Source organism: Lissotriton helveticus, chromosome 2_1, assembly GCF_964261635.1.
Source record: "Lissotriton helveticus chromosome 2_1, aLisHel1.1, whole genome shotgun sequence".
Lineage (NCBI taxonomy): Eukaryota > Metazoa > Chordata > Amphibia > Caudata > Salamandridae > Lissotriton > Lissotriton helveticus.
The window spans coordinates 1,758,212,411-1,758,227,431 of NC_136059.1; the positions used below are offsets into that span (position 1 = coordinate 1,758,212,411).

Genomic DNA, 15,021 nt, shown 5'->3' on the forward strand with positions numbered 1-15,021 from the left:
AAAAAGGGTGCTGTGACACCCTGAAGATGTTCTTGTTTCTGACTGGAATCAACCGGGGGCATGCTGCTGCTGGGGCCCAGGGGAAGGCTTGCCTCCCTGGGCCCTTTTATGCCTTGCGGTGGAGAGCCCCGGGGCCACCAGCAAGGAGTGGAGAGGAGTCCGGAGCCTTGCGGGCTCCATCGACAAAGTCCCGGTCCCGAGATGGGGGACCGGGTGAAGGTGCGGCCGTGAACTGCACTGCGGGGCTCCCAGGCGGAAGGGAGAGCCCCGCGATGGCGCCCGGCAAGATAGGAGCCGCCCCGTGACCCCGGAGACGAGCCGGTGAGTAAAATCCGGCTGGGGGGGAAGAACAGAGCTGCCCTCGAGCGGAGGGCACAGACGGTTTGTCCCAAGTGTTTGCTCGGGCCCAGAGAGGCCCCCATTTTGTTATTTAGGGGGGAGGCGATGTCAGGGCACGTTGGCGGTGCCCGCCCTCCCTCCGTACCCATAACAGGGCAGTTCCAGGCCCCGCCGTGGTGCCGGGCTGTAGTGACCGTTCTAGCTGCCCCGATGGACAGAGCGGTACAAAAGGGGGTGGTGATGGATGGAGCATCCGAACCAATCAAACACTCACACCCAGTCAAAAGATCTGGGTTTAATCCATCACCGTTCTTTAGCCCACTCTGCCACCCCAGTTCAGACATGGCTATATGCAAATCAGTCTGACCCTGTGCCTCATGGGAACAGTCCAGCCCGAACTGCCAAGCCATGCCTTCTCTGGACCGGAAACAAGCTTCCGAGGACCGGTTTCTGGCATTACAGCCGTCTTCAGCCCGGCTTGCTTGAATCCAGTGGCAAAGTGAGCAAGGGACTCACGTCTGAGCATACCCTGCCACACGTATGGCGGCCAAAAGCGGTACAAAAGGGGGTGGTGATGGACGGAGCATCCGAACCAATCAAACACTCACACCCAGTCAAAAGATCTGGGTTTAATCCATCACCGTTCTTTAGCCCACTCTGCCACCCCAGTTCAGACATGGCTATATGCAAATCAGTCTGACCCTGTGCCTCATGGGAACAGTCCAGCCCGAACTGCCAAGCCATGCCTTCCATGGACCGGAAACAAGCTTCCGAGGACCGGTTTCTGGCATTACAGCCATCTTCAGCCCGGCTTGCTTGAATCCAGTGGCAAAGTAAGCAAGGGACTCACGTCTGAGCATACCCTGCCACACTTATGGCGGCCAAAAGCGGTACAAAAGGTGGCTCATGCCTGATTGTTGAAGGGGCACACCCTTAGGGAAAGGGTCCAGAGGGACCCATGTACCGTCCCGCATTCCTCGCCCCCCATTGCTCCCACGAGGTCCCCATTGATTTTCAGAGTCCCCATGAGGGACCTGGGACACATTCGTTTTAGCCAGAGAGCTCCACTTTTGGGGGCACTTTGTATTTGTTTAGAGAGCCTGTGTGGCTCTGACTGGGCGCACAATTAATTCAGGAGCTGGAGTGCTCCTAGTGGCATATTTTATTTCCAGAGCCTGTGTGGCCCCCGCATTTGGCGCAGTGTTGTTCCAGGGATAGTGAGAGCCCATGCCACAGTTGTGACTTTCCCAGCTGCCCAGCAAGTAGTGGGCAGCTGCACCGTTTAGGCGCAATTGAGTAAAAGTCCTTGTGAGGGACGGAGATGGCACAGAGGTGCCAGGCCTTCTACAGCTGCGCAGCACTTAGTGCCAGCTGCAACGTTTAGGCCCTATTACTGTTCCTAGCTGCCCAGCAATTAGTGGGCAGCTGCAACGTTTAGGTTTGCGCCAGTGGCGCACCCCTGACTGGCGCTGCGATGGCAGCGCGCCCTGACATTCTGGACACAGGGCATTTGAGCCCCTTCTTGAGCTGGCCAGTTGGCCAGGGAGCTGGTATGTGGGTAGGGCGCAAGGCCCTAAGGTGATTTCTGCGCAATGTGATTTTACTATGTTTAGAATGGTAATTGCCTAATGTGATTTTTGCGCAATGTGATGTTACTATGATTATGAGGTTATTTTACCTATGTAGGTTTATGTTAGTGAGAGTTTACTTCACTGTGAGTTACGCCCCTAAATGTGATTTATTCTTAGGAGGCATAGTCTAATGTGTTTAGACTAGTGAGAGATTGCCTACTGTAGTTATACTGTTTAGGCCTAAATGTGATTGCTGCGTAATGTGCTTTGCCTTTATGCTTGTGTTATACTTCTAAAGGTGCTCATGCTTAGAAGTTTGCTGTGCCTAGTATGTTATACTAGAGAGGTTATGTGTCCATGCGTGATCTATGCCTATGGTTATTAGTATTGCGTAGTGTGTACCTACCTGTTACCAGTGGTTACTGGTTGTGATCTATAATTGTGATTTAGTGTGACAGTTATTCTAAGTGCTAGTTCTACTAAGTGCTGATTCTGACAGTGGCCCACGTGGTCCTGTCCTGGTGTAAATAATCCCTTGTGAATATTGCCCGTGCCAGTTGGCACAATGTATATTAAGTGATTACTATCTGATGTGTTTTGACAATACAAAAGTTATTTTGATATAACCTTGTGTTGAGTTCCTTTTGTGGTGTGCCTAGGATGTTGTTGCTGTTGTGTGCGTGCGCAAATGCTTTACACATCGCCTCCGGGATAAGCCTGTCTGCTCGTGCCAAGCTACCAGGGGGTGAGCAGGGGTTATCTTGGCGTGTGACTCCCTTGCCCTGACTAGAATGGTGGTTTCTGCCTGGCTTTGGCGTAAACCTTAGCCAACCAGAAATCCCAGTTCTAACACTCCTCATTGTAATGAGCACCATGCCCCCAACTGACACAAGGCCAACATTTTTTTTTAAATCAGCAAACGTCTCCTGCTGCTGGAAACATTTGAATCTAGGATGGTGAAGTTTTTATAGTCTATGATATAATCATTGGAAGATTGGGTCTAATGACTAACAAAAGCTACAAAAAGGTCTTTCTTGTAAAGTGTTCCGAGGTCCTAACTGAATTAAAGTGAGACTGTTCATAGCAGCCTGTATTATTTTATAAAGGCTCTTCTTCTGACAGGGTGAATTAACCAGACCTTGTTAGGGGTTATTTTCCTGGTGGGGTAGGCGAGTGTAAACTAACTCTGGTTTTGGACCAGAAGTATACTTTGGTGTTTCGGTGTAGAGCTTTATGGGTTAAGATGAACATTTTAAATTTGATGCATTGGCACTGGTGAATCAATAAGCAAATAATAGAATGTGAATTTTGTAATTTATGTTTTTTCTCCCTCCCATTATCAACCTAAAAGCAGTGCAGGGGGGAGAATACCGAGTAGTAGCTGTAATGACAATTAGATATCGCTTTCAGGGGTTCGTTAAAGTTTGTATGTTGGGGGTGGATGAACGGGAGAGAAAGAAAAGCGGATACGAGAACTTCTTGCTCAACGATCAAAATTGTATATTTATTACTTTTATGCTTCTGCCACCTTCCTGACTCATGCCGCCCGACCTCCGGGTTGTGGGCTAAATGGCCGTATGATGCACTATTCAGGGACATGTGCACAGCACATGTTGGAAGCTTGACTGTTGATCGGAATGGATATGTCATATGTCAATCTGCAATAAAAATATATTTAAAAATAAAAAATAAATTAAAAAATCAACCTAAAAGCGGCTTAGAGTGGGAGGCGAAATATAGTCCATTTGGATGTACAGTACAGTTGTTATAGTAGTCCTAAACACGAGAGATCAGTGCTCACAATAAGCATTCCAAAGCAACCTTGTTTTAGATCTGGCCTGACAATGTTAGCTGTTTGTAAAAATGAAAAATATTACATAATAATGACAATACATTTGTTAAGGGATTATGGGCCAATACAATAGTTTATTGTTCTGTACAGTGTCACTCAAGTTTTGGTTCCTTCTACAGAACAGCATAGAGAGAGTGGGGAAGAAGGTCAGACCCATTCCGCTTTCACTTTAATGACAGTGTCTGTCATCTTTTATATCAGCCCACAGGCCAGCCATCTGATAATTGCAGTGCCATAGATGTTGAGGTACAGTGTTTTTCCTGTTTACGTCTCACTGCGAATAAGCAAGAGCATTGGAAAAGGAGTCCACCTGCAACCTCAGGACTCCGAACATCACCAATATAGTCTGTGAGAGAAAGACGCTTAGTTGCCTTGTTAACGGATTAATCATTTCAGTATGTGAAGTAGTGATTTTATTATAAGAAGAAAAAAGGAGCTAATTTCCATAAATAATATTCTCCTGCTTTAGTTTTGTCTCTACTTCTTGCTTACTGTTTTTCCTCAGAACCGTGCAGTGGTAACAAAGGAGAGCCTGCATGCAATGCATGGGGCCACAAACCCAGTGGGTACACATCATGTGAGCTCACATGCCACCATACACAGGCCAAATATCTGGTCTTGTATGTTCAATAAAGTGTTTTAGACTGCTGAAAGGCTTTGTAGTAGTGGCTCAATGGTTAGAGCGTCAGACCCTGATGCAGATGTCTGGCCCGGACCAGGGTTCAATTCCCGCCTCGTCGGGTCTTGGGCTCAATTTCCCCGGACGTGATAATTCTCGCCTCGGTGCCTATTCTAATCTATTCTAATCATGGGTCCCACTCTGCAACTCTGTGCAATAGCTTGCATAATCTCCACAACGGCCCCAACAGCGCTAGGATGCCTGGCCTCACCTTGGGGGTGCCCAGGAGTGGGCACTTCACAGGGAAAGGCCAGGAAGGGTTCCACAGCTGTATGTGTACAGCGCTTTGAGACCCCTTTGGGGGTGATACGTGCGCTATATAAGCACTACATTTACATTTACATTTACTCAGGATAGCGTAGCTTCAGCCCTCGTCTTTTGGTATCGCCGCAAGTGTTGCTTCAGTGTCAAATGCTTATGGGTATGGGTCAGGCTGGGTGATGCTGCCACCTACAGCACTTTCTGATGCTCCTGGCTGCTGGAGTGAAGCAGGGCTGCATGAGTAGCTGTTACCTGATCTACCCATGGACTGGTTGTCTGTAATGACATAGCAAGGCACAGGGGGATAATGCATCTGCCGAGCAGCCTGCTCACCCAGAATATGGTGGTAATATGGATATGGTGGTAAAATCTGCAGCTGGAAAAAAAGCTTATAGTATTTTTTCATAGGAGAGATTTTAGGGCAAATATGGTTACATAGCAGTTTGCAACTGAAAACACACTGTAGGTTAAAATTCTTTAAAATATTTCTTGGCATAATTACATTTGCCCAACACTACATTCAGGTATTATTGATTTACTGGACCTAGATAATCTATTCCTAAAATGATCCCATGTGTATAATGGTGGTGCAAGCAATAGGTATATAAACATCCCTTAGATAAATCCTTCAGATTATTTAAGAGAAGCCCCAAATAGGTAAGATGATGATTGTCACACCCCTGGCCCAATTTCACAAATTCTGCAAAAGAATATACAATTTAAGTTTCTATTATTGTGCGCACACAATGACTGAAGAGAAATTATCTGAACCATTTCATTGCAATGTTGGTGGTTCCATTGGAAACCCTCAGTCTTTGCAAGAGGATACCCTGGGTGATATTACTTTAAAAATCATTCTCTGAGAGCATTTTATTGCCAAAATCTGTATGTGGCAGTGAATATTCACCCACATTCTTCATCCCGCATTTAAACATTCTGACTAACATTCACCCAATGACTCACACTCCCTGCATTCACAGACTCTCCCATCCACATAGCCCAGCAGAAACACATACTGACAAACTAGCTGTCTGTTGTCAAGCATTTTTCACTATTAAAAAATAAAGCTAACGTTTAGCTGTGCCAGTGCTTGTTATAAGGCAGTTTGTACAGTGAGAAGAATCACTGTTTTGATGGCTATTGGTGAGTACATATTCTAGACTATTGAGTTAGGCACTAGGATTCTTTATAGAAATCCATCATAGCTGGTCATGTAGTATAAGGTGTTGGCGTTATGAAACATGGAGGCGAGAGTAGAGAAGTATGATGCACAGTAGGTGTAGAAGATTCACTGTTTTCGGTTAAAGCAGTGTGTACTAGGTGGTGCCAGAGGAGAAAGTTGTTGAGAAGGAATTAGAAGGCATCTTTCATCCTGTGACGCTTACCCTGAGATGCTTACCGCCCTTGATGGAGGGCATAGTGATCTTTATGTTGTTTATAACAGATAGTCCAATGGGGATTAGAAGAGTGAAAGAGCCATGACCTTAAGTAGTGTAAATGTTATTGAGATAGGCATCAGCTATGTGCTCTCCCACGGCCCTGTTGAAATCTCAGTGGTAACCTTTTGGTGTACAGTGCATAGGTTGCTGAAACTAGATGTAGCGGGCATGTCTTTAGGCATCGTTGGACTGCTGCTTCTGGTACTGATGTGGGGAATGCTGTCTACTAAGTCACCTTTGTTGCTCTAACTTTAAAGTGGAGCAGAGCTGCTTGGGCCTGATGCCTGATCTGCAGCTCTAATGTAAGCTATATAGCGTTGGATCTGTTGTATATTTGTTCTGGAGTTTGTAATGAGGCGTGAGGGCCTGCAATTGTAAGCAGAGCATCATAATTTTGAATGTAGTTCTGTCTCCTATAGAAGTCATAGATTCTATTTAAGTACCCTTGTGGAAAGTCCTGCAATATTTACCAGGAAGCAGCACTGTATACTGAGCTATGAGGGTGAAATATACAAGTGTAGGTCTCTCACAGAAGTTTTTATTCTGCTGGTAAATGTTCATTTCATTTCATTTGATAACTTTATTTCGGTCGACAGACCATAAAAGTGCAGGTAAAATACATACAAAGCACAGATCATTAAAATAATAAATAATGAACAAATCAAAATTGGAGATAAAATGGATTAAACTCGAGAGTTCTCAAAAAGCCAGCAATATAAAAATTTCATAATTGATCACATGTATTATACAAAACTTTTCCTTCTACGCCACATGCCAAATAGGAAGCGGGATACAGCGAAAACAATAGGGGGATGGGTATCATAAATTGAAACCCGACAGACCTGGATAAAGTGTCGAAACCCAAGGTTCCTGCATAACGGGATCAGCTAACATTTCCTTATAGTTACGTACGCAGGACAAAAGAACATGATATGAGAGACGTCTTCACGTTTTATAATTACATGCCGTACAGTCTTCCTTATCCGATTTTGCCCATTTACAGGTGAGTGCCCTGAGTGGTAGGCTGCCATACCATAGCTGGATGTATAACTTCCTCGCAAGAGGTGGTTGTATTACATCTAAGAATTCCTCAAATCGAGATTCCATTTTTACTAAGAGGAACTCTACAGACAGCCTGCCCAGGGTTACTGAACTCTGTAGGGCTAATAAATTCTGCCGACTCATTAGGTTTTGAAGTTCCGATTTAGATATCCCCGGGCAACACAGCTCAGGAGTCTCCCAAAGCTGTGGCAGACCTATCCGTGTACTAAAAGCCCTGATATGGAGCAACCATGGGATATTTTTACTTTTTAGGAGAGCCCAAACCTCCTGGAATTCCGCTCTATAGGACGCCAGTTCTGGAACTGACCACGACCTCTTCCAGTAGAGCATAGGCCGTGTGCTACAAGCTCTTCTATTGACTCCAGCCCCAGATCAAATCGCAGAGGAATAAGGAAGGACAGTAGCTTTCTTAGTTCATCTCCCTTAAGTCAGACAGACAAAATATGGTGTACAGTGTATATGTATGCAGTGCTTTTGGGAAAAGAGTTGAATATCAGAGATGTACATTATAGGGGGCTTGAGAGGGAATTATGTGTGTGCTATTTATATAGCGTACGCATAGTGGAAGAGTAGTGGAGCACCAAAGAGGATCAGAGGTAAAGATTAACAAGTGATTGAAAGTTAGCAGGGTTCTGTGAGCAGATGTGAATTACTTTTGGGCCGTTAGAACGTGTCCTTTCAAGTGACACTGACTCCCCTTTCTCACTTACTTACAGAGTGTTAAAGGGATTTTCCAGACACTTGGTCGTGGTTGGAGGTACATGGTTGTGGAGAATTGAGCTTTTATGACTTCACTACTTAAGTAATGTTTCTAATGATATTTACCAGTGGACGTACAATTTCTTTGTATTAATAATTAGTTCTAGATCCTCTCTCAGGCTTCCTCCATTAAAGTGGAGACATTCTTTTATGGTCAAATAAGAGTCTGTGGCTGCTGTCTTTGAGTTGAGAGGAGGGGCTACTCCATCTTCTTGAAAACTGAAGCTGGGAGGCCTGCCAGAATTTAGGCGATGCATTGTATGTTACGTTGATTTAACATTTCTCACTTGCAGAGGTAAGGCCTAGGACCAGATGTTAAGTGTTCTACTGATAAAGAAAAATGAGTTCAAAGAGGATGATTGGTGCGAGCACCATGATCTCCCCTTAAGTTTTGGCAACTGAGCGTGTGATCCAGAATGCTGCATGTATAGAATCTCTACATGTATAGACTCTTTTCCGATACATACTTTGACATTTGCGTTTTTATTTTTTTTTAATATCTAGATGCCTCCTGGAACAGCAAGGCCTGGTACCCGTGGTGGTCCCATTGGCCCTGGAGGTGTACTGTCAGCTCAAATAAAAGTAACTGATCGACCAGTTACACAACAGGGGTTGAGTGGAATGAAAACTGGCATGAAAGGTAAGATATAAATAGTGGTAGCTACAATGAAAATCTAAGCTACAAATGTCTGTGTGCCAAAAGTAATTTCAAAACAGCTATGATGGTTATGTACAGCAGTACTTTGCAATACTCAGAAAGCTATTGTAATTAGATGGTGTTTCCAAATCATACTTACTCTCTGTCTCATGAGGTGTTCACCATAGAATCTGAATGCTGCTAGTGTGCGAACCCCAAAAATCTTAGGTACACAACAACAGTCTAAAGATGTTTTGGGCTCTGGGCATGCCCGTGCTTTCCCCACCATAAGCCTTTAGTGTTGGCATTGTTATTTAACACTCCTAATGTTATTTTCATCCATTGCAAGTAATAACCCCTGTTCTGTGAATCCTCTTTATCAGAGAATGGCAGGGTCCTTTTGACCAACTTTCACATTAAAGCCTGGATAGTTTTGTGAGGTATGGGATTCTTTGTCGCTACCTTGTTCGCTTTATTCAAGTTATGTTATGTTATGTTACAAAACATTTATATCGCGCACAGATACTCACGAGTGTCCCGGCGCGGTTGGTGAACATAACAGCAAAGCATCAAAGATTAGGTGGCTTGAATAAAAAGAAAAGTCTGCAACTGTTTCTCAAATAACATAGTGTCCTGAATGTTACGCAGCTCCAGAGGGAGGGAATTCCAGGCCTCTGCTGCTTTAACAGAGAGAAAAGTGCCCCTCAGACGAACCCTGTGAAAGCAGGGGACAACTGCCAGGCGCTGAATAGCAGAACGTAGACTCTTGCAGTGAACTCTGATGTACGATATAGTTTCTATTTGTTATTTCTTCATGAGCTCGAGAGAAATTACTAAATGTGTGCCTAAATTTCAAAGATCACATGAGTTTCCCACCCCCTAATAAACTTTAATACCACTAAGTATTTTGACTTGAGTATAAAGAGTCTCTCAATTTCTATAATCCAAATGTATGCTCCTTATTGAAGCACTGCTCTGCAGTGGTGTATTTCTGGTTATTGATGAGGCTACAGCGGTGATGCACCACCAACCGAATCATTCCATCACTGACTGCAACTCATTCTTTTATTAGTCTCCCCGTGTGCCAAGAATATGACTGGACATTGACCTGTTGCATCATGTGGACGCTGTGAGGCCCTTTTTATTATTCCGTGCTATTTTATTTCCAATGGTAAAAAGGTTCAGCTTCAAACTGTTTCAGTGACTTGCATTTAACAAAAGGATTATTTAACTTCTAGGTTGGTGGCACTAGATCTAGTTTTAGAGCACTACCTTCCCTTTAGGGAGGAACTCTCCAAATATGCTTACACTCCTTTTTTAATCATATAAGCTTATTAAATGTAATCCCAAAGCATAGTCTAATTTACAGCCTTTGTTCCAGTACTCTTACACAGCAACCGTTAACAATAAGCAGAACATCAATTTATTTTCAGATTTGTAAATCTCCTATCCAAGAGTAACGTCTACGATCCCTATTGGAGGAGATGCGTTCTCCATCCATTTGGTTCAAGCCATGCCTAATAGAACCATACCAACTTGCAGATGATATGTGGACAAGGTTCACTGGTCCTCTGTGCTCATACCATGCAGGAAGGCCAATGAAGAGGCATATTTACTCCTCTGATGAGATCCCTAACGTTTCACCATAAAACGAATCTAGCAACAATTCAATTTGCACTCATTTTAGTTTTTTACATCCAGCAATGCCCTTCTTATATCTGCATATTTTAATACAACCATCACTGTACCACCATATTGGAGTCCTTACTTGTGCCGTGTGAGGAAATCCTACAGATCTTTTTTTAAACGTGGTTGTCCAGACCTATTCTGTAAATGCATCATATTCACCAATACCTATTCCTTCTCAGGGTGAAGCATTTCTGCTGCAGCTGTTGATGGGATGCCAGCACTGTGACCCGGACACCCATCCACATGTTGACTGTCAGTCCCATTCTTGGAAACTGCTTCACAATACTTTCTAATGCAGAGTCTTAACTTCCTCAAACAACTTGTTAATTTCCTTTCAGGAATTCAAAGAACTGAATTTTGTGCTTTTTTGACAGTTCTTTCTCTACTGCTACCCAGCTCCTTGATGTTTTTCATCTTGATAGCTGCCTTTGTATTCCCATTTTTGTAGGTTGAGTTCTGCATGATTTGATTGAAACCATGCATGACATCAAAGAAAATTTACCATTTAAGTTTCATAACAGTTTTGAATTCGAACCATCCTTCACCACTGACTCATTTACCATGAACATAGTCATTGACCACAAAATACTTTGCTACTGCCTAAGAGTTTTAATGTTCAGAGGACTACTGTCTACTTAAGATAACTTCAGTCATTGTCATTCCTCATCTTCCTGCAGATCTTCTCAGGCTGGACCATGGTCCCCTCCAGTGGAAGTTTTAGATATTGACTTTCTTCTGCAAAAGCTTCCAAGTCAATGGAATTTGGCCAAAGGCTGAGAAGCGCAGGGCCAGGATTTAGGATTTGTGAGCCCAAGAAAATACACATTGAGATTATGGGCCAAAGGTGTTATCAAACTACAAGGTGGCACCTCACTCCCAGATGTGTGCTTGCACCTAGAAAAGAGCATGCTCCGAGGCAATATATATGTATATTTTAAATATTTTTATTTGGTTTTTGAAAGTCATGACGAAAGGAGCACAAACAAGTGCCCAATACAAATAAAAACAGTGTGGCAGGGCATCAGCACATCAGGTGTCTCCACATAGTTCAATAATAACAATTTGAAGAAAATTAAAGACTCAATAGCGACTTGACAAGCACTGTAGATCAAACTGCATGGGTCAGATGTTTTGAGCTGACCACACTTAATTCTCTTCATCATGGGTATCCAACTCATAACATTTAATTCAGCTACCCCATATCTTGTCGAATGTATGTGGGGCTCCAAGCAAAGATTGAACATCAAGAGATCTCCTACATTGCGTCAGAAGAACTGGTCGGCTCATGATACTGTGCCAGACCGAAAAACATAATTGGACTGGTGGGCATATTCTCCTACAACTCCAGCAACAGCTCATTCAAGCAGGACCCCACTGATGAAATGAACACATTTTGCAACATTTTGGCAAGTAGCCTAATACTTTTATGGCACATGCACATTCCAAGACTTCTTTGATGTTCAAAACCCTTCAACACCAGCAGCTGTCACTCTTTATTGTCATTAGGTCTGTATCTTACTGAGTATGGAAGGAGATTGTTCTCACACCAGGTTTCACTGCAAGTGTAGTCCCACTTCTCTTAAAAACATTTAATCGACCAAAACAAGATTCTCTATTCTGAGGTCAGTTCCAAAGCATACTCTTCCACGCCATTAACTGTTTGTTAGATCAGATCCACAACCAGACTCTTCTGCTACATTAAAATCAGTTCAGGCGGACAAGGAGAGTGAGAGATTAGAATCTGTGGAAAAGGCAGTGTCCGACTCTTCAGCCAGAGCCAACTGGGCTGCAAGTGCTAAAACAGCAAAAGTTTCAAATCCTGAATTATGTCCTCCTGGTCATTAGTGCCGCAACAGAATCCTCTGAACTTGCAGCATGTGGGCACTGACTTGCGTTAAATCAGATGCTCAGTACGAGCTCCTCAACCTTTCCTTCTGTTATGGAGAATTAGTTTTCCAAACACAATTATAAATCTCGTAAATAGAAGTACCAGCAGCAAAGGTTACAACCCTTTACCAGCAGTAACGATAGTCTTTCCACCAACAAAAAACTTCAAGAACTTCAAGAGGCAGAGATGGACATCAGTGTTCCTCACCATGAGCAGGAAATCCCTTAACAGCTGGTCTTCATATTCCCCATTTCCTGTCAGTCATTCCAGTATAGGGAAGGCTCTTAAATAGCTTTGGAGAGTGTCATAAAGACACAAAAGACAGCTGGATGCTGTCAATCCCCCACTCTTGCCATTCCACCAAAGAAGTAGTTTAATCTTAGTTTTTCTCACATCCAAGGAGTATTGCGTTCCTAGCAGCAGCTCCCACAAATCCACACAGCGAGCTGTGCTGACAAACTCCTTTTCCAGAGAGGCTTTATTTCCAGGGTACAGTCCTGGGTCCACCTTCATAGCAGGGAAAAGAGTCTATCCTCATTCCAGTACAGTGCCACCCAATGCACTCGGAGACACCACCTGCCTCTCCTTGGCTTGTTCCAGCTGGCGCCCGGGTACAGATCTTTTTGGGCCCAGTTGCAGGAAGCTGGGGAGGAGCTAGGAGTGCTCCTGCAGATGCATTCCAGCACATTCAAAGGGAAGAAACCCTGCCAATCCCACCCAAAGGACACTGTATCCCTCTACAGCGTAATCTAGGGTAGAAGAAGTGTGCAATGAGCTAGCTCCCAGGTCATCAGTGACCGTGGCAACCTCACACAAAAGCCTCCACCCATTCAGATTGTCACACACGTGTAATTCTGAATTATATTAAAGAGTAAGTCAAGTGAAATTTATTTCATATTGTAGTAAGTTTTATTAAAAATATACAATACATTTTCATGCATCTGACACACAAAGTGTACACACACCTTCCACACATCTCCCGAACATATGTAAGCGAAAGACAATAATAAAGCAAAATGGCAGAATAATTTACCCTTGGGAGGCCTGTAGATATTTCCCATTGAACAAGATAGGTTAAAAGTTGTGTCCAATACCTCTAAGTTGAGCTATCGCCACCACAAGCTACGCAAATCCCTATTAGAGTAGGCATTAGTCACTGTCTTAAAGATAGGTGCACCTTGGGTGCCCCCGTCAGAGCACCACTTAGGACATCTCAGTCCATTTTATCAGAGAGGCCCTCAAAGAGCTTGCCTGGCTGTTGGTGTAATTGGAGCAAAATTATAAAACTGGAGAGAATGCATTTCAGAGAATGCATAGGACAAAGGGCAGGGGACCACACTCTCTATAGCCATGCATGGGATTTTCTGTTCCTATGAATCATATACTCAAACTCCAAATAGATACTGATAGTACCAGACTGGCATTGATAAAGGTGGTCTTTGGAACTCTTTCCCAGGTCAGGGCTAGTAGACAAGAAGCTGCCTTACAGAGGGGTTTCCTCTCTAGGCTCAAGGCTCCAATTCTCCACCCCAACCTACCATTCTTGAGCTTGTCATCCTAGGTTCTGTACTCCTCCAATGTAGACGCTTGAATCTCTCATAAGAGGACCTAAACATTCTAAAAGACTCCTCCCACCTAACGATTCTATGACATTTCACTCATTTTACAGCCTAAAAGAGTCTTTCCGAGGCTTTTTTCACCAATGATTAAGGAATTCTTGGAGGGTGTTCAAAATAATTCACTTTTGTCAGAAGGCCCTCTTGTCTAGAGAAGCACAAACATTTTAGGACCCCTTTTCAAGTCTATAACTAAAGCTTCTTTATGACATCTGTGGTGTAAGTCAGCCTTCCAGAGAGGCAATCACTTTTTCTCTTATAGAAAGAAAAATCTAAGCTTTTAGATCTCAAGAGCAATAAAAGTTGTTACATAAGAATAGAGTGGTCATGAGGACTTATCGGGTCTTCTTATACAAAGTAGTCTTGCATTATCATATGAATGCCTCAGTAGGGTCTTCTTATCCAAAGTAGTCTTGTATGTCCATAAGAACGCTTCAGCATCCTTGCCACATTTTGCCAATATTCAACCTTTCGAATGGAGAGACCTTCGCACATGGTAGGTGTTAGAGAAAGCTTGCATTTTAACCTGGATAAAATAATTTACTTCAGAAAGTCCAAACAAATCTCAATTAGGGAAACATTTGCATTGACGTAATCATGTCAAAGCAGTCCATTTGTACATGAATGATTTTCTCTGTCTCTGTTATTAAAAAGCTGCAACGTCTGTACCTGGGACCTGTCATTACAGTTTTACTAAGAAAGGTTGCGATCTCAGCCATTTGCAACACAACAAATGGGAAAGCCATACTTGTATTTCCCAGGGATTATTGTTTGAATTTGTAGTGAACAACAGGCATATTAGTGGGTCAGGCCTCCTTATGGAAACTTGTGTGTTAAATCATCCTTTCATTGGTAATTTTTCTATCTCCCTCCTCTCTTTCTATTTGAAATATACATGCTTTTGTACAGACCGTCAGTAGTGAGTTTGCATTGTAAGGTTAATCAGGCTTGATCTCTGTAGCTAGATAAACATTATTGTTCAGATTATTATCTTTAACTATAGTGTCTGTTTATAAGAAGATGTTTTATCGTAAGAAACTGGAAATTTCAGTAATGTATACAGTGTACTTCTGCGGGGAAGCATATTAAACCCTTTTCTCCTCTGATTAGGTCCTCAAAGGCAGATAATGGACAGATCATATTATCTTGGACTTCTCAGGTGAGTTGAGCGGTAAATATCATAGTGGTTATTATAACCATTTAAAAATGTACCCAAAAGGCCAGAATAT

General features: G+C 43.3%; 1 protein-coding gene across 1 annotated transcript in view; it reads left to right on the top strand.

Moving 5' to 3' along the window:
- Positions 1-15,021, top strand: part of IFT74 (intraflagellar transport 74) — a 452,022-nt gene that overhangs the window by 54,061 nt on the left and 382,940 nt on the right. The window contains exons 3-4 of the mRNA XM_078676711.1: positions 8,467-8,602; positions 14,903-14,951. Of these exons, the coding sequence (XP_078532837.1) occupies positions 8,467-8,602; positions 14,903-14,951 (185 nt within the window). The remainder of the gene's footprint in view (positions 1-8,466; positions 8,603-14,902; positions 14,952-15,021) is intronic.